This window comes from Salvelinus fontinalis, chromosome 1 (assembly GCF_029448725.1).
Source record: "Salvelinus fontinalis isolate EN_2023a chromosome 1, ASM2944872v1, whole genome shotgun sequence".
In the NCBI taxonomy this organism is placed as follows: Eukaryota; Metazoa; Chordata; class Actinopteri; order Salmoniformes; family Salmonidae; genus Salvelinus; species Salvelinus fontinalis.
In genome coordinates, this window is record NC_074665.1 from 25,588,703 (window position 1) to 25,611,918 (window position 23,216).

Below are 23,216 nucleotides of genomic sequence, written 5' to 3' on the forward strand. Positions count from 1 at the left end.
TTATTATTGGATAGAAAACAGTCTATAGTTTCTATAGGAGTTGAAATTTTGTCTCTAAGTGGAACAGAGCCCATTCTACAGCAATTTCCCTGACATGGATTCAGATTTCAGAAATGTTGGCCACTGTTCTGAAGTCAGTTAAAAGGGCACTCTTATTGCTATGACTGTACGGACACTTCTTACGTCTTCCCCTGGATGCCTTTACGTGATGACGATTCCAATGGGGTCGATTGCGCGTTCACAGGCCCTATAAATCAAAAAACCCTGTAGCTAGCAAGTCTTTTCTTGGTGCGTCACGCGCGTGGAGGACACCGACCCTCTCCTGTTCCAAGCGTTAGTTTAGCCTGTTATATTTCTCCGGTCATCTTTTCACTCGTTATAGGAGTTAAAAACATCATAAGGTAGTTAATTTAAAGCGTTTTATAGCAATTTATATCCGTTTAGTGCGATTTTGGGACATTTATTTTTGCAACGATGTGAATAGTTGGGCACGCTTTTTTCAGTTCATCCTGAACGCAGTTGGCATTTCCACATGGCAAGAGGACAGCTTTCCACCAAAAGACGATTGCTCCCAAGAAAGGATCCTTTGCCCAAGATACTGATGGAAGAACAGCTCAAGGTAGGACATTTTTATTATGATAAATCGTGTTTCTGTCGAAACATTTTAGTGGCTTAGGACGCCATGTTTTTTGACGTAGCTTCGCTTGGCGCAAACTGTATTGAAAAGTAAGGATAAATTAAAAAATGTTATTCCGCAATTGTATTAAGAATTAAATTGTCTATCAATCCCTGTCCACCCTATATTTTTTTGTCATGTTTATGAGTATTTATGTATAAGAGTAGATCACTGTCTAAGTGGCGCAAGGACTTTTTCTGACCAGCTTGTCTACATTTCACATTGTCTAACCATGATTTTGGTGGCTAAATATAAACATTTGCGATCAAACTCTATATGGATTGTGTAATAGGATGTTACAGGAGTGTCATCGGAAGAATTCTGAGAAGGTTAGTGAAAAAAATAATATCTTTTGGCGATGTTGACTTTTATCGCTCACTTTGGCTAGAATCAATGCTGGGCTGCTATGTGCTATGTGCTATGCTAATATAACGATTTATTGTGTTTTCGCTGTAAGACACTTAGAAAATCTGAAATATTGTCTGTATTCACAGGATCTGTGTCTTTCGATTCGTGTATGCTGTGTATTTTTACGAAATGTTTGATGATTAGTAAGTAGGTAAACACGTTGCTCTAAGTAGTTTTTCTATTCCATTTGTGACGGTGGGTGCAATTGTAACCTATGCCATCTACCTGAAATATGCACTTTTTTCTAACAAAACCTATCCCATACCATAAATATGTTATCAGACTGTCATCTAATGAGTTTTTTTGTTGGTTAGGGGCTATAAATATCTTAGTTTAGCCGAATTGGTGATGGCTACTGGTGTTGGTGGACAAATAAAAGATGGTGGATTATGCTAATGTGTTTTTAGGTAATAGATGTACATCTTTACATATTGTGTCTTCCCTGTAAAACATTTTAAAAATCGGACATGTTGACTGGATTCACAAGATCTGTGTCTTTCATTAGCTGTATTGGACTTTAATGTGTGAAAGTTAAATATTTTAAAAAAATATTTTTTTTGAATTTCGCGGCACTGGTTTTTCAGTGGGGGGGGGGGGGTGTGCCGCTAGCGCCACGCTGATCCTAGACAGGTTAACTAAATATGCAAGTTTAAAAATATATACTTGTGTGTTGATTTTAAGAAAGGCATTGATGTTTATGGTTAGGTACCTTTTTTGCGAATGCGCACCGCATCGATTATATGCAACGCAGGACACGCTAGATAAACTTGTAATATCATCAACCATGTGTAGTTAACTAGTGATTATGATTGATTGATTAATTGTTTTTTATAAGATAAGTTTAATGCTAGCTAGCAACTTACCTTGTCTTCTTACTGCATTCGCGTAACAGGCAGGCTCCTCGTGGAGTGCAATGAGAGGCAGGTGGTTAGAGCATTGGACTAGTTTAACGTAAGGTTGCAAGATTGAATCCCCGAGCTGACAAGGTAAAAATCTGTCGTTCTGCCCCTGAACAAGTCAGTTAACCCACCGTTCCTAGGCCGTCATTGAAAATAAGAATGTGGTCTTAACTGACTTGCCTAGTTAGATAAAGGTAGAATATATATTTTTTAAATGTATCTGCTTTTTGCAATAATAACTGATCTGTCTTTGAAGTCTGAAAATGCCCTTTTGTTACAAATTTAACCTGAGCCATGCATAATGCACATTCACTTCTTGTAGCAGTCATTATAGAAATGTAACACGGGTCCATAAACAATCTCTCAAGCACCACATGCTAGTAAGTAGCCAGCTAATCTTTATTGGAGTCTTTATATTTTAAGTAAAGACAAATTTGCTAGCTAACAAGGCAGAACAGTTGAATTGTTATGAACACACCCTTCAGTCCTTGTCCAACTATTTGAACAGCGTGCAAGCCTAGAATTGTAACAAATTCTCATTTACAATGACGGCCAAACCGGACGACACTGGGCCAATTACGCGCCGCCCTATGGGACTCCCTATCACGGCCGGATGTGATACCGCCTGGATTCGAACCAGGGGCTGTAGTGACGCTTCTTGCACTGAAATGCAGTGCCTTACACCGCTGCGTCCGTGTGTGTGTGTGTGTGTGTGTGTGTGTGTGTGTGTGTTAACTATTTAACTGTACATGAATGCTTAAAAGGCCGCAAAACTTTTTTATATTGGTTATTAGTATTGTTTTTTGGGGGGCATGGAAAATATCAGGTATCGGCCAAAAATGTAATATCGGTGCATCACTAGTTTTGGCGTATACTGGTTAAAGGACCTGATTTGACAGCTTGGCCAACACTTCGATATTTAAATTAGCTCCCACATAGGGGGGCACTGGGGCAGACTGCCCGAGCTCAGCTGCACCAAGTGAACTAGCATGGATGGATTCAGGAAGCACAATGGAACTACTAGGGCACTTTACAGCAATACATGCAGACTGATTATTTCACAAGCGTGAGTCATTTCTATTCTTTGCTGTGTCACTAGATTGATGATATTTCTTTCTCTATTTTTGTCACTATATTCCTAGCTAAGTTAGCCGCCATAGGTAGCGTTAGAATGCTAGCTAATAGAAGTGACTGGCGAGATACAGGTAACTGCCAAAATAAAGAAAACACTTCAGTAAATGAGGGATACAAAAGTATATTGAAAGCAAGTGCTTCCAAGTTGGTATTTCCTGAGTTAATTAAGCAATTAATATCCCAACATGCTTAGGGTCATGTATAAAAATGCCCAGTTGACCATTATTTTGGCTACCATGGATAGAAGAATAGATTTCAGTAACTTTGAAAGAGGGGTTGCAAAGGAGCATAGGTGGTTTAAAGGGTATGTGTGTCTGTCACCTGATCTCAAACCCAATTGAACACTTCTGGGAGATTCTGGAGCAGCGTCTGAAACACCGTTTTCCACCACCATCAACAAAACATCAAATGATTAAATTTCTTATGGAAGAATGGTGACGCATCCCTCAAAAAGAGCTTCAGACACTGGTAGAATCTATGCCAAGATGCATTGAAGCTGTTCTGGAGTCTTGTGGTGGCCCAACGCCCGATTAAGACACCATGTTAGTGTTTAAGTTATTTTGGCAGTTACCTGTAGCTGTTGTGTAGGCTTGTCCTTTTTGCTAAAACCAGCTGTGGATTGCTTGGCTTGCTAGTTTGTGTGCAGTTGAGTGTGCACTACTGAGCCCATGGGGTTTTCTAATATAAGCAAAAAAAGTCCGTCCTCTCTCCTCTGATCCGGAAACCGATAAGTGGTCAACGCATGTGTCAGTTTATTGGTAGGCAAACAGAAGTGTTATCCCCTCCTCGATAGCCACCTTTCATCGAAGATACTTATGGTGTATCCTACCTCGACATTTTTTCTAAATCTGCCACAACCCCTTCGAATAAGGTATTGTTTTGTTGGAGGAGAAAACATACACACTAGAGGTCCTCCGATTAAATCGGAATGGACGATTAATTGGGGACGATTTCAAGTTATAACAATTGTTAACAATCGTTAATTTGAGAAAATCATATCACCCAGGCCTAGGCCAAGTACCACCAGGGGTCCTAGTAACCCTGGTTGGGAAGCTCTGATCTAGAACAGACAAAATGAAATATACTTTTCCAACACACACAGTGCAGATATCCTTCATTACACTGCCTGACTCTGAATTCCAAAGTCATACACAGGATGTTTGCTCAGAATAGATAGTACTGAACCATTGACTCAACAACCACCTAAACCCTATGAAAATGACCTAGTAAGGACAGTCAATTCAGGAATCAAACTGAAATTCCAATACCAGGTCCAATTTTCCTAATTTAAAAGCAACTGACCCCAACACTGGTGACTAGTTCTAATTGTTTCAAGAGATAATACATTTCTGTATATGAAGCCCAAATCTCAAACCGTTGTTAAGAGCAGCCTCAAGCAGACAAAACCATTAGCATTTCCTCCTGTGTTGCTGCGATAGCGCATAGGAATTCAACCCCTGCCAACATCATTCTCCCATTTTCCTAGGAAGGAAAAGGGTTTGAGGCAGTGTCCTGAGATCTGTACAAAATCCTGTGTCCCAGTAGGTGAAAAATAAGAAGAATTTATTGATGCTCAACTTAACCACTACTAAGCATTTCACTGTTAGTCTACACCTTACGAAGCGTGTGATAAATACATTTGATTTGAGATTGCCATACAACTGCCACCCTTCAGCTCCAAAATGTCAATGTCAATCTCAAGGCCCATTTTCCAATCCGGGGGGCATAAAATGTTATTAATGTACTTCAACTCCATCGTAACCACCACAAATATTGAAGTCAGCAGAGAACCTCTCAAAGTTGAATGAGGCAATTAAATACCAGCTCCACATTATTTCTTGTGGTTTATGCCTAGGTGTCAATTGCCGAATGATAAACAAAGTATAGCCTAAATATAACATCTCAGCAAGGACCATAAACATCAGGTGCACTTGACGTGTTGGACTAAAACTCAGGCAAAGGAAGAAATGTCCGCTCTCAAACTTAATTAGGCTGCAAATATACTGAATTTCAATGATTTTACTAAGTCACAGCTCATAAGGAAATCAGTCAATTGAAAATAATTCAGCCCTAATCTATGGATTTCATATGACGGGCAGGGGCACAGCCATGGTTGGGCCTGGGAGGGCAGAAGCCCAACCACTGGTGAGCCAAGCCCAGCAACTGGGGAGCCCAGCCAACCAGAATAAGTTTTTCCCCAAAAAAGAGCTTTATTACAAACAGAAATACTCCTCAGTTTCATCAGCTGTCCGGGTGGCTGGTTTCAGACAATCCCGCAGGAAACCGGGTGTGGAGGTCCTGGGATGGCGTGGTTACACGTGGTCTACGGTTGTGAGGCTAGATAGGGTTTGTCCAGTGACACATTAAAAAGGGAAAGTTAGTCCTGTTCCACTTTAAAATACCTAGTTAATACCCTTCCTGCGGAAACAATCATTGTGAGAGCCACCCGCAGGCCTTACTCTTAATTATAAAGTGGTTATCTCAGACATCAGTAATATGCTCAGAGGACAGAAGTCGTCTTGAGCCCACAGCTCAACACTAATTGGGCTTTCCACTCAAAAATAGAATGAAAAAAGTTGAAGCGGGATCATGAAACAAGGACTCAGCTTATTGTACCCAGTCTTTCAAAATACAGCTTTTTAAAAAGTGTTAATTTGAAGTGCAAAATGAAGCTGAGCATGATGCTGAATGTAGGCTACTTTTTACATGCATTGTATAAGTGCACTTTGGGAAAAGAATTACATACATTCACTAGCATTACATTACTCATCAGGATCGATAGATTCAAAACAAGTTTCAAGTATAGGTCGACCGATTATGATTTATTCAACGCCGATACCGATTATTGGAGGACCAAAAAAGCCGATACCGATGAATCGGCCAATTATTTTATTTTTTTGTAATAATGACAATTACAACAGTACTGAATGAACACTTATTTTAACTTAATTTAATACGTCAATAAAATCAATTTAGCCTCAAATAAATAATGAAATGTGTTACACCAGCCTAATCTCGGGAGTTGATAGGCTTGAAGCACAGCGAAGAGCTTCTGGCAAAATGCAGGAAAGTGTGAATGAATGCTTACGAGCGTGCTGCTGCCTACCACCGCTAAGTCAGACTGCTCTATCAAATCATAGACTTAGTTATAACATAATAACACACAGAAATACGAGCCTTAGGTCAATAATATGGTCAAATCTGGAAACTATCATCTCGAAAACAAGACGTTTATTCTTTCAGTGAAATACGGAAGGAAGCGTTCCGTATTTCATCTAATGGGTGGCATCCATAAGTCTAAATATTCCTGTTACATTACACAACCTTCAATGTTATGTCATAATTACGTAAAATTCTGGCAAATTAGGCGGCCCAAACGGTTGCATATACACTGAAGTGACAATTTCACCTGGTTAATATTGCCTGCTAACCTGGATTTCTTTTAGCTAAATATGCAGGTTTAAAAATATATACTTCTGTGTATTGATTTTAAGAAAGGCATTGATGTTTATGGTTAGGTACACATTGGAGCAACGATACGCACCGCATCGATTATATGCAACGCAGGACACGCTAGATAAACTAGTAATATCATCAACCATGTGTAGTTAACTAGTGATTATGATTGATTGATTAATTGTTTTTTATAAGATAAGTTTAATGCTAGCTAGCAACTTACCTTCAGTTCTACTGCCTTCGCATAACAGGCAGGCTCCTCGTGGAGTGCAATGTAATCAGGTGGTTAGAGCGTTGGACTAGTTAACTGTAAGGTTGCAAGATTGAATCCCCCGAGCTGACAAGGTAAAAATCTGTCGTTCTGCCCCAGAACGAGGCGGTTAACCCACCGTTCCTAGGCCGTCATTGAAAATAAGAATGTGTTCTTAACTGACTTGCCTAGTTAAATAAAGATTAAATAAAGGTGTAAAAAAATATATATAATAAATAAAAATAAATTTAAAAGAATTCGGCCAAATCGGTGTCCAAAAATATTGATTTCTGATTGTTATGAAAACTTTAAATCGGCCCTAATTAATCGGCCATTCCGATTAATCGGTCGACCTCTAGTTTCAAGCCTATCACGTTAAACACTGCTCATCAGAGAAAACATAACTGAACACAAGGGTTGCTGTGGTTCTTTCTCCCTTGGTGTCCACATCTCAACCAATCAATGGCAGCAACTTCAAATCTACTAACCTTCATTCAATAACCAAAAAGATAATGTGGTTCCTTGAGCAATTAATTATTTAGGATAAGCCGGCCCCAAAATGTCTGGAATACTCTGCAATTATTAGGCCAGTTGAGTGTTAACATACAGTGCCTTCAGAAAGTATTTATACCCCTTGACTTTTTCCACGTGTTACAGACAGAATTTAAAATTGATTAAATTGAGATGTGTCACTGGCCTATACATAATACCCTATAATGTCAAAGTGGAATTATATTTTTAGAAATTTTTCACAATGAAAAACTGAAATGTCTTAAGTCAATAAGTATTCAAACCCTTTGTTATGGCAAGTCTAAATATGTTCAGGAGTAAACATTTGCTTAACAAATCATGAACTGCATGGATTCACTCTGTGCAATAATAGGGTTTAACATGATTTTTGAATGACTACCTCATTTCTGTACACCACACATACAATTACCTGTAAAGTCACGCACATTGTTTGAAGTACAATATACCAACATAGCTACCGTAGTAAGTCAAAGCTATGTGCTGGAAAACCTTGGTAGAGCTTGGATGGAATAGGCATTGTGGTTCTCATGTGAATTTCCTTTACTTTTTGGCTTCAGACTAATGCCTACTTCTCACTTACAATACATGAATGTAATAAAAAAATTAACGTTTCAAATGTATTTCATACATATTTCAGAACTGTATACAAAAACACTTTACTGTAAAAAAAATAATTTAAAATCACAGTTGTAACATACCAGAATAACGATGGGGCGTTACTGGTTATGGAAAAACTTTTACATGCAACAGTCAGCCATATGATTCACCACTAGCCTCTTAATAGTAAGCAAACAACTCTAAGCATCTCGATAGAACGACTAGCTCCAACAATAAACACATGCTGCTGGAATTCACCAAATGTTTGGTGTCTTCATATTTAGCTAACGTTACTAATGACGTGAATACACATATGTCCACGTCATTCACTTAAATTGTAAAGAAAAAATAGAGAGGAAAACCATACATTGCCAACTGGAAATGAAATATAGCTAGCTATATGCTTGCGAGGTTAGCCTACCGGCTAACTTATTAGTGTTGTATACATTCAATAGGCTGCCTTCAAGTTAAAGAGGACACGAAAAATATTCAAAGTAAATATGGTGTTTTACTTACCTAGGCACGTTTTTGAAAGACAAATATCCACACGAAATGCATAACGACAGAAAATATGCAAATGTTTAAAGTCTAGTTGACAGCATCGCTCCTGAATCCGCCATCTTCATTCAGCAATCGATGCATTCTGCCGAAACTCCCGAATGAACCAAAGTGAGCAGGAGGAGGAGGGAGATTTCGTAACAGTGGACATACAAACGTTGTTTATTTGGAATAATTTCTCTGAATGGAGAGGAGTAAAATCCTCGAAATGACCCATTTTGAAACGGAATTGTGTTGGTATTTTAAGGTAAAGGCGCTAAACGAACAATACAATTGATCATGCTTGTTTTAACCCCCATAACACTGATATATTTCATGATACCCTTGTCCCGACAGAACACCCCGAGCTTCTTCCAGGCTTACTTTTAACTCACAGGTGCATAAGGGGCAAAAGTGCCGAGCTTATTCCGGTATGCTAATCCTTTTACTTGGGTCATCAAAGTGATGACAAAATATTGACAAAACGCTAACTTTGGCGTCTGAGCAGGTAGCAACTAAAACATTGGGTATTCCGATGTGAACCGCATTGTCTGAACGTCTAATTTGGGAACCCTTCCATGAAAGCTAATTGTTGGGGAAATACTCAAAAACACAATTAGTTATCACATTGTATGCCCTATTTCCACACCACATAGAACTGAAGATAATTAACTAAGTGTGAAAATAAACTCACTGTAACCAGGCTGCTGGTGAACTTGATCATAGATTGCCCTATAGCTCCCTCTCCTGGTCATACTGTAGCATGCATTTTTTTTTAATATATAATTTTTGTAAATTAACATCAATCATACAAATTCATTTTGCCAGTCAGTGGTCAGAGGATTTAGACAAAAACAGTATTTCTGATTTAGAGTAATTGTGGTTCAATAGTAGCTTCTATCAAGGCCATCAGACTGTTCAACAGTAGCCAGCCTCCACCCAATACCCTGCAACTTAGAGACTGCTGCCTTAGTCATTGAACACTGGTAACTTCAATGTTTACATACCATTTTACCCACTTCATCCTATATAACTACTACTGTACATACCTTTTCTATTCATATACCATCTTTACACACCATTATTCATCAATCTACACACATGTATGCATACAGTGGCTTGTGAAAGTATTCACCCCCAAGGCATTTTTCCTATTTTGTTGCCTTATAATCTGCAATTAAAATAGATTTTTTGGGGGGTGTGTAACATTTGATTTACACAACATGCCTTTGATGATGCAAAATATTTTTTGTGAAACAAACAAGAAATAAGACAAAAAAACTACTTGAGCATGCATAACTATTCACCCCCCAAAGTCAATAATTTGTAGAGCCACCTTTCTCTTGGGGTATGTCCCTATAAGCTTGGCACATGTAGCCACTGGGATTTTTGCCCATTCTTCAAAGGCAAAACTGCTCCAGCTCCTTCAAGTTGGATGGGTTCCGCTGATGTACAGCAATCTTTAAATCATACAACAGATTCTCAATTGGATTGAGGTCTGGGCTTTGACTAGGCCATTCCAAGACATTTAAATGTTTCCCCTTAAACCATGCAAGTGTTGCTTTAGCAGTATGCTTAAGGTCATTGTCCTGTTGGAAGGTGAACCTCCGTCCCAGTCTCAAATCTCTGGAAGACAAACAGGTTTCCCCTCAAAAATGTCCCTGTATTTAGCGCCATCTGTCATTCCTTCAATTCTGACCAGTTTCCCAGTCCCTGCCAATGAAAAGCATCCCCACAACATGATGCTGCCACCACCATGCTTCACTGTGGGGATGGTGTTCTCAGGGTGATGAGAGGTGTTGGGTTTGCGCCAGACATAGCATTTTCCTTGATGACCAAAAAGCTACATTTTAGTCTCATCTGACCAGAGTACCCTCTTCCATATGTTTGGGGAGTCTCCCACGTGCCTTTTAGCAAACGTGTTTTCTTATTTTTGTCTTTAAAGCAATGGCTTTTTCTGGCCACTCTTCCGTAAAGCCCAGCACTGTGGAGTGTATGGCTTAAAGTGGTCCTATGGCCAGATACTCCAATTTCCGCTGTGGAGCTTTGCAGCTCCTTCGGGGTTATCTTTGGTCTCTCTGTTGCCTCTCTGATTAATGCCCTCCTTGCCTGGTCTGTGAGTTTTGGTGGGCAGTCCTCTCTTGGCAGATTTGTGGTGCCATATTCTTTCCATTTTTTTATAATGGATTTAATGGTGCTTCGTGGGATGTTCAAAGTTTAGGATATTTTATTATGGATTTGTTTTTTTTCCTTCAATCTACACACAATATGCCATAATGACAAAGCAAAAACAAGTTTAGAAGTTTCCAAATGTATTTTAAAAAACCCGGAAATATCCCATCTACATAAAAGTATTCAGACCATTTACTCAGTACTTTGTTGAAGCACATTTGGCAGAAATTATAACCTTGATTCTCCTTGGGTATGATGCTACAAGCTTGGTATACCTGTATGTGGGGAGTTTCTCCCATTCTTTTCTGCAGATCCTCTCAAGCTCTGTCAGGTGTGATGGGGAGCACCGCTGCACAGCTATTTTCAGGTCTCTCCAGAGATGTTCGATCGGGCTCAAGTCAGGGACAAGGACATTCAGAGACTTGTCCCGAAGCCACACCTGCGGTGGCTGTGTGCATAGGGTCGTTATCCTGTTGGAAGGTGAACCTTCGCCCCAGTCTGAGGTCCTGAGTGCTCTGAAGCTGGTTTTCATCAAGGATCTTGCTGTACTTTAATCCGTTCAGCTTTCCCTCGAACCTGACTAGTCTCCCAGTCCCTGCCAATGAAAACATCCCAACAGCATGATTCTGCCACCACCATGCTTCACCGTAGGTATGACGCCAGATTTCCTCAAGGCGTGATGCTTGGCATTCAAGCCAAGGAGTTCGAGCTTGGTTTCATCAGACCAGAGAATCTTGTTTCTCATGGTCTGAGTCCTTTAGGTACCTTTTGGGAATCTCCAAGCTGGCTGTCATGTGCTTTTACTGAGGGGTGGCTTCCGTCTGGCCACTCTACCATAAAGGCCTGATTGGTGGAGTGCTGCAGAGATGGTTGTCCTTCTGGAAGGTTCTCCCATCTCCACAGAGGAACTCTGGAGCTTTGTCAGAGTGACCATCGGGTTCTTGGTCACCTCCCTGACCAAGGCCTTTCTCCCCCGATTGCGCAGTTTGGCCGGGCGGCCAGCTCCAGGAAGTCTTATTTAACCTTTGTTTAACTAGGCAAGTCAGTTAAAAACAAATTCTTATTTACAATGACGACCTACCCCAGCCAAACCCAGACAACGCTGGGCCAATTGTGCAATCATTTAATCCATTTCAGAATAAGGCTGTGACGTAACAAATGTGAAAAAAGTCAAGGGGTCTGTATACTTTCCAAATACACACACACGACTGACATTGCTTGTTCTGATTTTTTTTTGTGTCTCTGGATTATGTATTTTTTTTAAATTATTGCTAGGCATTACTACAGTTGGAGCTAGAAACCAACATTTTGTTGCACGTGCAATATCTACAAATCTGTGTACGCTACCAATCAATTTTGATTTGATAGTGTCCATTTTTTGTACTTTCCACCCACAAAATAAATGACAACACATTTGTGTTTTCAATAACCTTTATTAAGTAAACTCTACATTTCAGTATTGCTTTATGTCCTTTTTTCTTTTATTCTAAATTACAACCTCTTGCAATCAGCACAATTTATATATATACTTTTTTTCCCCCAACCAAGCTACACTGAGGAATACAAAAATATCACAGTACATTTTCTACTAAGTCACATCACCCGTGAGCTCCAGAGCAGGGTTGAGGGTGCAGGTTTGGAACACAGGGATCTGACAACGCCCCCTATAGAACATCAATGGACAGTGGACATGAATTCCACAGTAACAGCTGATGGATGTAACCTGGAAACCCAGTCTGCACATAAGCCTTTCTGAGCATAGCACTTTTATGATTCTAGATGTGTAGGGCATGTAAATATCATGTCCACTCATCCTTTATGTGATCCTGATATTTGATTGGATGATTGTACTTGAGATTTGCAAAAGGCCATCCACTTGCACTCGACCCACTCAAAAAGGGCTAATGAGTTTGGTCCAGCCAGACACCCGTGTTCCCAGACCCAAAACCTCAAACTGCTGAATCGGAAAAGGGAACCCACACAACACTCACATTACACTCTCTCATTCTCAATTCCTCTCTGCATACACATCATTCAAAATATCAAAAAGATAAAACACAAAAAGAATCCTCACCCGTACTCAGGTTACTATTTTCATATTACATTTCATTTTATTATTTCAACAAACTTTTTTTTGTCTACTTTTTTTTTTACTTTCTTGTTTAAACACTGTCAGAATACCCAAAATTCAGATCCGTAGTGACTGGTGGAGGCTAACTCCCCCCAGGACAGTGGAATGTTGCAGTATGAATCTGACTTACTCAGTGGTTTCAATAAAATAACCAACTAACAACAAAATAAATGACAACTTATATGCCCCAAGCAACCAAAAAGCACTCCTTCGTGACTGCTTCTGGAAGGAAAGTTGGGAGGATGAGGGGGAATATATGTTACAGGAAGTTACACAGAGACATGAACCATGATAATGGGAGATAAAATTCAGTCACGAACAGACACAGAACACTACATAAGCTGATTCCCTTTCAGCTTTCCACAAAGCTCTGCGTCTCACACAGTTATGACATCTAAAAGGGTGGGGAATGGGGGTTGATTGTGCTGCCTGTGTGCTGTGTAGGGTATGTACATCAAGATACACAAGGAGGGTTGACGTCAGGTCAGGGAGAGGCCAGGTATGGCGGATGGGGAGAGCATTCGAGGCAGAGCCAAGGGTCGATGGAGAGAGACAGAGCTCGACAGGGCTGCGGGTTTGTGGGGTGGGAGCGTCGTTCCTCTCCCACTCCACTACCCTCACAGTCATGGGGAGAAGGTGGCCATCTCCAGAGAGATGCGCTGCCACAGCTCCTTGGTCTGCTTGCCCCTCTTCAGGTTCTGAAGCACATCGTTGAACTGCATCATTCCCACAGGGGTCAAACAGAAGGCCCCGCGGGCACTGCGGATGATGTTGACAAAGTCGTCGTAGTCGGCCGGGGTCAGGTGGATCAGCCGGTGGTGGATGTACTGCAGTGGGGGATGACGGGTGGGACAGAGGAGCAGATTAACTGAGTCAAACAGGGCACCAAAGGGTAATCTACTTAACTACTTATTTCAATGTTAGTCACAGACAGGGCATCCAAATCCTAAACCAACCCCTACCTCCTACTACCCCCAATGAACTTGTAGAGCAGTAATTTCTCAACTGGTGGGTCATGGCCCAAATTTGGGTTTCGGGAGGTGTTCTTTGTTATACATTTTCATTTTAATGAAAAATACTCAAGTCTGAACTTAAATGACAAATCATAAAACCAGGTAGAAAGTGAATAAATACTTTAATCTCAGCTATTCTTCAAAGTATTTTCAATATAGAGCTATTAGAAATGCTATTTAGCAGTTTTGGTTGATTTTGTGGTCTCAAACCAAGAGCTTACGTTCTTCAAGAATATGAACATTGCGAATACCAATCCATTCAGATTTACACAAGTACATAGGGACTTGGGATCAATTTGAATTGAACAATAGTGTTTGGTGGGAATATAGATAAACATATGTGGTCCACTACCAGTGTTATACACAACATGACCAAAAGTATGTGGACACCTGCTCGTCCAACATCTCATTCCAAAATCATGGGCAATATTGGTCCCCCCTTTCCTGCTATAACAGCCTACACTCTTCTGGGAAGGTTTTACACTAGAGGTTGGAACATTGCTGCAGGGACTTGCTTCCATTCAACCACAAAAGCATTAGGTGAGGTCGGGCACTAGGTCTGGCTCGCAGTCAGCGTTCCAATTCATCCAAATGGTGTTCAATGGGGTTGAGGTCAGGGTTCTGTGCAGGCCAGTCAATTTCTTCCACACCGATCTCAACAAACCATTTCTGTATGGACCTCGCTTTGTGTATGGGTGCATTGTCGTGCTGAAACAGGAAAGGGCCTTCCACAAACTGTTGCCACAGAGTTTACATTGGGAACCAGAGTTGCCATAGAGTTGACTAGAATGTCATTGTATGCTGTAGCATTAAGATTTGCCTTCACTGGAACTAAGGGGACTAGCCCAAACCATAAAACACAGACCCAGACCATTATTCCTCCACCAAACTTTACAGTTGGCACTATGCAGTCCGGCAGGTAGCTTTCTCCAAGCATCTGCCAAACCCAGATTCGTCCGTCGGACTGCCAGATGGTGAAGCGTGATTCATCACTCCAGAGAACACGTTTCCACCGCTCCAGAGTCCAACAGCGGCAAGCTTTACACCACTCCAGCCTACACTTGGCATTGCGCATGGTGATCTTATGCTTGTGTGTGGTTGCTAGGCCATGGAAACCCATTTTATGAAGCTTCCGACGAACAGTTCTTGTACTGACGTTGCTTCCAGAGGCAGTTTGAAACTCAGTAGTGAGTGTTGCAACCGAGGACAGATGATTTTGATGCACCACAGCCCCCGGGAGTCCTGTTTTGTGAGCTTGTGTGGCCTACCACTTCGCGGCTGAGCCGTTATTGCTCCTAGACGTTTCCACTTCACAATAACGCCACTTACAGTTGACCGGGACAGCTCTAGCAGGGCAGAAATTTGACAAACTGACTTGTTGGAAAGGTGGCGTCCTACAACGGTACCCCGTTGAAAGTCAGAGCTTTTCAGTAAGGTCATTCTACTGCCAATGTTTGTCCAATGGAGACTGCATGGCTATGTGCTCAATTTTATACACCGGTCAGCAACATGTGTGGTTGAAATTGCAGAATCCACTAATTTGAAGGGGTGTCCATACTTTTGTATATTGGTAGAGCCACCTTTAACTAGGTTTACATTTGTTAATTTAATCACATCCCTTCATCTCAGGGTAAGCCTTTGAAGGCATTAATGACGTGATGAGAATTCCGCACATCTCCAGTGCAGTGCATTCTCAGTCCCAGCCTTGAGCAGGTGCTTATTTTTTTTAACCTCTCAGGACAAATTCTGTATCTTAATGAGTTTAAATTGATAAATTATTAACGGGAAACGGAGAGCGCTTCAATTTGCTCACAATGGTGCGGTTTAATGGAGTATGACTCAAAAGGGTAGACACTGCCCTATGGTACTGCTGCAATTTCAGACATTAATTTCAATATGAGATATATTGATGATATCTTGTACATTTGGACTGAAAGTCAGGATTAACATAATGAACTTCTTTTCTCAAATTATATAAACCCTGATCTCAAGTTCTCCATAGAATGTGACTAGAAATATTAACATTTTTTAGATATGTGAATAATGGTCTCTGATGGTAACCTCATCACCTACCTCTATCAAAAAGGCAGACCATAACACTTATTTTAGCTTACTGCATCCTAATGCACTTAAAACGGTTTACCTAGGAGTCAATTCTGTAGACGGACGCCTGAGTCACTCCACTGACAATTAAGTTTACAGGGCTACAGCCATGAAACAGAGTTTCTTCGACGGAGGTTCCTCTTTCCAGTACGCCAAGAGTTGCCGGGCAAAAGTGTGAAAACTAAGAGAAACTGCTATGTTACACGTATAACCACATTTAACCCTAAAGCGTATACAGTGACTCCAAAAGTATTGGGACAGTGACACTTTTTTATGATACAATGACTATGCGGTTAAAGAGCAGACTGTCAACTTTAATTTGAGGGTATTTTCATCCATATCGGGTGAACCATTTAGAAGTTACAGCACTTTTTGTACATAGTCCCCCCATTTTAGGAGACCAAAATTAGTCAAGTTCTGTATTTGGTCCCATATTCCTAGCACGCAATGGCAACATCAAGCTTGTGACTCTACAAACTTGTTGGATGCATTTGCGGTTTGTTTTGGTTGGGTTTCAGATTATTTTGTGGCCAATAGAAATGAATGGTGAATAATTTGGTGTCATTTTGGAGTCATGTTTCCAAACTCAGCAAAAAAAGAAACGTCCTCTCACTGTCAACTGCATGTATTTTCTGCAAACTTAACATGTGTAAATATTTGTATGAACATAGCAAGATTCAACAACAGAGACAAACTGAACAAGTTCCACAGACATGTAAGTAACAGAAATGCAATAATGTGTCCCTGAACAAGGGGGGGGGGGGTGGTGAGGTCAAAATCCAAAGTAACAGTCAGTATCTGGTGTTGCCACCAGCTGCATCAAGTACTGTAGTGCATCTCCTCCTCATGGACTGCACCAGATTTGCCAGTTCTTGCTGTGAGATGTTACCCCACTCTTCAACCAAGGCACCTGCAAGTTCCCAGACATTTCTGAGGGGAATGGCCCTAGCCCTCACCCACGCGCTCAATGGGATTGAGATCCGGGCTCGTCGCTGGCCATGGCAGAACACTGACATTCCTGTCTTGCAGGAAATCAGCCATACTGGTCATTCTGTGCGTGGTGGCATTGTCATGCTGGAGGATGTCTTCCCTGTAATGCACAGCGTTGAAATTGCCTGCAATGACAACAAGCTCAGTCCGATGATGCTGTGACTCACCGCCCTAGGCCATGACGGACCCTCCACCTCCAAATCGATCCCGCTCCAGAGTACAGGCCCCGGTGTAACGCTCATTCCTTCGACGATAAACGTGAATCCGACCATCACCCCTGATGAGACAAAACCGCGACTCGTCAGTGAAGAGCACTTTTTGCCAGTCCTGTCTGGTCCAGCGACCGTTGGTTTGTGCCCATAGGCTACATTGTTGCCGGTGATGTCTGGTGAGGACCTGCCTTACAACAGCCTATTGCGGACAATCTGAGCACTAATGGAGGGATTGTGCATTCCTGGTGTAACTCGGGTAGTTGTTGTTGCCATCCTGTACTTGTCCTGCAGGTGTGATGTTAGGACGTACCGATCCTGTGCAGGTGTTGTTACACGTGGTCTGCCACTGCGAGGACGATCAGCTGTCCGCCCTGTCTTCCTGTAGCGCCGTCTTATGCGTCTCACAGTACAGACATTGCAATGTATTGCCCTGGTCACATCTGCAGTCCTCATGCCTCCTTGCAGCATGCCTAAGGCACATTCACGCAGATGAGCAGGGACCCTGGGCATCTTTCTTTTGGTGTTTTTCAGAGTCAGTAGAAAGGCCTCTTTAGTGTTCTAAGTTTTCCTAACTGTGACCTTAATTGCCTACCATCTGTTAGCGTCTTACCGACCGCTCCACAGGTGCAAGTTCATTAATTGCTTATGGTTCATTGAACAAGCATGTGAAACTGTTTAAACCCTTTACAATGAAGATCTGTGAAGTTATTTGGATTTTTACAAATTATCTTTGAACAACAGGGTCCTGAAAAAGGGACATTTTCTTTTTTTGCAGAGTTTACATTAGTGTGGTTGCTACCATGATTACGGATAGTCCTGAATGAATCGTGAATAATGATGAGTGATAAAGAGGCATAAATATCATACCACCAAGACAGTTTAGAATTTTGGGGGGTATGATATTTATGTCTAACTTTCTCAATCATTATTCATGATTAATTCAGGACTATCTGTAATCATTATATTACATATAACACCACGAATGTTATTGTCATCTTATGTTGCCCATGTGGTATTTTGTATGTTGGGAAAATCTCTAGGCGCCTTAAGCAAAGACTGAGCAAGAGCACCATAAGGTGTAATGATGAAAATGACCCTTTTGCCTGCCACTAACAAATCTTCACAATTTCAGGGTATTGAAAAAGTTTAACCTTCATCCAGAGGAAAAAAGCTGTGCCAAAGGAAACTCTTTTGGATTCATATGCTTGGCACTTTACATCCATCAAGGCTTAATGATAATTTTGACATGAGTGTCATGCTTTAATATGTTTCCCCCTAACCCCCCCTGCATTATGTGGTTCCTGTCATTTATGATGGTTCTTAAACCTGACACCCTCTTACAAGTTCCCATAGACCCCCCCTTCTGTATTTTTATTTCATTTGGAGGTTTTTCCTCGTCTTAACTCCCATTTACTTTTTTAAAGCATTTATGAGTTATGGAAAGACTACATAACAAATGTTAAATTATGTAAAAAGTATATATATTTTTTTATTTATTACTGTCTCAATCAAGTCACACATTTTCTGAGATAAATGATTACTGATGTGCCTCCTGGCATTTGTGTTGTACACAGGTGTTGCTCATCATGTCTGATTGCATTGACACACATTACCTGTATGTGGCCTTTGTCATTGTGTGTTTTTGTAAGCTCTGATGAATGTCTGACGCCTAAATAAATGGAAAATGATGCATTGATCGGGAGAGTGCGGAGATTTCTTTTAAGTTCAATAGGAGAACCTTAAAAGTTACTATTTTGACCTCATTTACTGGAGCTTAATTTGAGCAGGATGTGTTCTAAGGGAGATGAGGAACCAATTCCAGAGAAAGACAGTTGGTGAACATCAGAGGAGGCTGGTGGGGGAGCTATAGGAGGACGGGCTCATTGTAAAGACTGGAACACATTTAACTATATCAAACATATGGAAACCACATTTGCCTCAATTCCCTCTATTCAATTCCAGCCATTACAATGAGCCAGTCCTGCTACAGCTCCTCCCACCAGCCTCTTCGGGTGAACATATCCATAATGACACCCAACATATGGAATTAATTCCTCTCCTGTGACTGAGGAGATGACTCACTGTCAGTCATGGTATATTTCCCGCTTGAGTACAACCCATCAGATACCTCATCTCATTAACTGCCTGATGAGAAAGAGGAGGAGAGCCTGTGTCACGCGGATACGGTCAGCTGACAACAAATGTGTCGGCGCATTTGTGAAAGTGTGTAGCAAGAACACATCATGCAGGTGGTGGAGCAAGTCAGCTGAAACTGGGGCAGATAGTCACACACAACACCTCTTCCTATGTTTACGCTCATAAAGCAGTGTGCATTTTGAGGATTTGAAGCCCACACATCGGTTTTATCTAGCCTTGTTGAAAGCAGAAAGACAGTGACTCAAACCACAGCAAGGAATTAAATGTGCATGTGAGCTAGCGCAGAATCTCCAGAGGCCAACATGCCTTTCAGCTTTGCAACAGTCACAGCCTGTTAGCCGCTTCCCCATCAGAGCAGGCTATCATCCAGTGGATGCACTCCGGAGTCTCCCTTTACAAAAGTTTGTAGCACTCAACTACAGTGCCGTGAAACCAAAACCTAATATTAGATAAAGGGAAAGTGAGTTTACAAAAAAAAATTATACTTATTTTATTTATTAACAAAGTTATGCAACACTCAATTAACCTTTGTGAAAAAATAATTGCCATCTTTAGCTGCAATGACTGCAACCAAATGCTTCCTGTAGTTGTTGATCAGTCTCACGTCGCTTTAGAGGAATTTTGGCTCACTCTTGCATGCAGAACTGCTTTAACTCGGTGACTTTTGTGAGTTTTCAAGCATGAACTGCTTGTTTCAAGTCCTGCCACAACATTTCAATAAGGATTAGTTCTGCACTTTGACTAGGAAATTCCAAAACTTAAAATGTGTTGCTTTTTAACCATTTGCATGTAGACTTGATTGTGTTTTGTATCATTGTCTTGCTACATGACCCAGCTGCGCTTCAGCTCACAGACGGATGACGCTGGGCCAATTGTGCGTCGCCTCATTGGTCTCCCGATCGTGGCCGGCTGTGACACAGCCCGGTATCAAACCAGGATCTGTAGTAAAGCAGCTAGCATTGCGATGCAGTGCCTTAGACCGCTGCACCACTTAGGCGGCCCCAGAAAAAAATATATTAAATCCATTCCAGAATAAGGCTGTAACGTAACAAAATGTGGGAAAAGTGAAGGGGTCTGAATACTTTCCAAAGCCACTATGTGTTGGAATACTTTGGAACAGATTTCCAAAACTAAAATCACTAAACTGATTTGCTGTTGTTTTTACAGTCTTATGTACAACAATATAAATTATAATTTATTTATGTTCATAAAAAAAAAACTTGGGGAGCCAAATAAAATCAGGCCGCCAGTTAGGGAACCCTGGTCTAGGGGTCGTTTGTGGCCTGGGCTCTGGTGTTACCTGTAGATAGGCCTGCTGGCAACGCTGCACAAGCTGATGGAAGGCGGGTGTGCGGAGGTGGGCATGGATGTGGGCGGGGTTGAGTCTCTGGAGAGCCTCCATGATGATCTCCTGAAGGACGAAGGGGCTGAGCACACCCTTAGCCGCACCCACACAGAACTGGTACACGTAGTTCACACCTGGAGAGGATGAGAGAATGGTGAGCATTTACGCTTTGCTGACAGTTAGCAAAAGTCTATGGCTAACAGATGCGCACACAGACACTACATGTTAATGTATTAAAATGTATGTAAATTGTAAAGTAATTTGTCTCTAAGCCCAATAAGACTAGCTGTCGCAATTGGGGTCGGCTAATGAGGATCCTAATAAAATAAAATACAATTTAAATCAAAGATACAGTATGTTATACTTTGAATTCTGGCAGAATCATTTCAGTAGAATCCTATCAACATACACAGAAAATTCAGTTCTCCGATATCGATATGTTCGTGTGTCTTACTTAGCATTCAACTCTAGTCTTCGCCTTCTTAAACCACCAGAGGGTTATGATGCTTGTGCATAAATACTTCAAATCAATATTTCCCTCTTTTCCCAAAACACCTTAATAGATGAAACTACTAGAATCCAAGATGCCCTCTTCATCCCTGCCCCTTTCTCACCTAGCCGTGCAGCCAGGCCCAGGAGCCACTTGACATCCTCTGTGTATGGGGGGCTGCGGGAGAAGTTATTGGGGTGGTCGTTGTGAGCCCTCCTTCCAAGCATCTCCAAAGCCAGCATGCCTATCAAAGAGTCAGGGTTAAATATCACAGTTAACACCAATTACTTTGAATAGAAAGCATAACAATCGCAAATGATAGAACTGATATTCACAGTGCCTATACCATCTAGTATTACATCTAGAGAATCTTATCATGGACACTTAAAAGCATAGGTATATTCCTCACCAACTCTGTAGGCTGAGTGCAGGTAGTGAAGACCCTGCTGGCTGATTGGCTGGCTATGCTGCTCGTCTTCAGACGGGAACGGGGCGCTGACCAATGAGACGGGCTGGGAAGACATACCAGGAAGAGATGACCCCTGAATGGCCTGGATTGTGGCGCCTGAGTGGACGCCACCTACTGGATAGAAAGAGGAAAAAGACGCGGCTCCTGAGAGTGCCATGGAGAGCCCATTATAAAACATCCATCAAGTAAATGTTTCCTTACTTTAAAGTTGTTCCTGTTGAATGTGATCCATCAACTACATCAGCTAACATGCTAAGTAGATTACTATTTGAAGTTTATAGACAGACTACACATCATACACATGGACGTGTGCAAACACACACCCAGCAGTGGTCTCCGCTCACCTGCTACAGTGGTGCTCAGAGGCAGGCCGGTCTCAGTGTGGTATGGGTGGACGGCGATCTGGGTCATGGACGGCACGGGAATACCAGGGAAGGTGACCGCAGTTGCTGCCATGGGCGGATGGGGGCCGGTGGTCACTGAGAACGGGTACTGGGCACCGATAAAGGCCGGGTGCATTCCCTGGGAGGGCACACATACACACTTAAAATTAGTTAGATGCTATTCTCTGTTGCGGGCCACTGTCTTACTTCAGATAGTGCATACGAATACCGCACTGAGGGACGAGTGACATGTAGGAGTGACGGAAGACAATGGTCGTGGGCTTATTACAAAAAGAGATTAGTCATTTATCATTCATATAGTGAAACAAAGGTTGTCAGATTTCCCCACTGAGCACTTGGGGGGGGGGGGGGTTTAAGGCATGGCGTGCTTGCGTCTCCATTTACTTTTTTCAGCCTATAGTTACGGAGTGGCTGTCAATCAATACTAATACATTCTCCCCTCATTTCCACTCAAATTTCCTGACATGCACTAGAGAGCGTAAAAGAAAAAAGATTTTCAAAGTCAAACACTGTAGGTACACCAGGTGCATACTGATCACTTCGCAGTGATCCAATTGTCTAGTTGAGTCTCCTTGAAACTTAGTTTCAATATTGTACTCTTTAAGTTCCCTCCCAACTCCCCCTCCCTTCTCCATCTCAATTCAAACTTCACAAACTGAACAGAAGGTCATTAAAATAACAAAATATGAGAAACGGTTACCAAAACAACGAAAAATAAATAAATGGAATTCAAAACTGTGTGTTAGTGAATCTGGAGATTCAAATGGATCTTGCGAGTTCAAGACGTGGTGGAGCAGTCTCTGCCATCAGCTATTCTCTGTTATGTTCTAGGGGAGGTGTGTTCAATTCTTACCCTACGAGGTCCGGAGCCTGCTGGCTTTCTGTTCTACCTGATAAAGAATTGCACATGCCTGTGTCCCAGGTCTAAATCAGTCCCTAATTAGAGGGGAACAATAAAAAGAGTTGAAAAAGGTCCAGGATTGAGTTTGAGGGATCTAGTGACTGAGAGAAGCCTGCATGTAGTGTAAAGCAGAGGTTGGGGTCTATAGGGAGACTTAATGTCTTCTAAGTAAGCTACTTAAGGAAGCTACTTAAGGAAAGAATAATTAGCAACACAGTATTTCACTGGAAGCCCAAGCATCTCGATTTGATCTTATCAGTTCTCCCCACCATCTCTCTCCCAGCTCTCTGGCTCCATCAGTCTTTCCCTCCTCTCTATCCTCGCTCCCATGATGCCTCCAG

The 23,216-nt window shown here is 41.6% G+C and overlaps 2 protein-coding genes across 14 annotated transcripts in view; both read right to left on the reverse strand.

Annotated features, from left to right (window-relative positions):
• Positions 1–8,633, reverse strand: part of LOC129851053 (bifunctional heparan sulfate N-deacetylase/N-sulfotransferase 2-like) — a 215,232-nt gene extending 206,599 nt beyond the window's left edge. For both annotated transcript variants that reach the window (XM_055917237.1, XM_055917245.1), the window contains exon 1: positions 8,468–8,633. The gene's annotated coding sequence lies outside the window, so the exon portion shown is untranslated. The remainder of the gene's footprint in view (positions 1–8,467) is intronic.
• Positions 8,634–13,313: 4,680 nt separating this feature from the next.
• The window catches only part of LOC129851138 (zinc finger SWIM domain-containing protein 8-like), a 39,788-nt gene continuing 29,885 nt past the window's right edge, over positions 13,314–23,216 (reverse strand). For 5 of the 12 annotated variants that reach the window (XM_055917492.1, XM_055917452.1, XM_055917501.1 and 2 more), the window contains exons 19-23: positions 21,915–22,113; positions 21,511–21,714; positions 21,226–21,345; positions 20,567–20,745; positions 13,314–13,618 (exon numbers count right to left, since the gene is read on the reverse strand). In XM_055917492.1, the coding sequence (XP_055773467.1) occupies positions 13,415–13,618; positions 20,567–20,745; positions 21,226–21,345; positions 21,511–21,714; positions 21,915–22,113 (906 nt within the window). In that variant the 3' untranslated portion in view covers positions 13,314–13,414. The remainder of the gene's footprint in view (positions 13,619–20,566; positions 20,746–21,225; positions 21,346–21,510; positions 21,715–21,914; positions 22,114–23,216) is intronic. The other 7 variants (XM_055917509.1, XM_055917475.1, XM_055917517.1 and 4 more) reach the window with 3 other exon arrangements.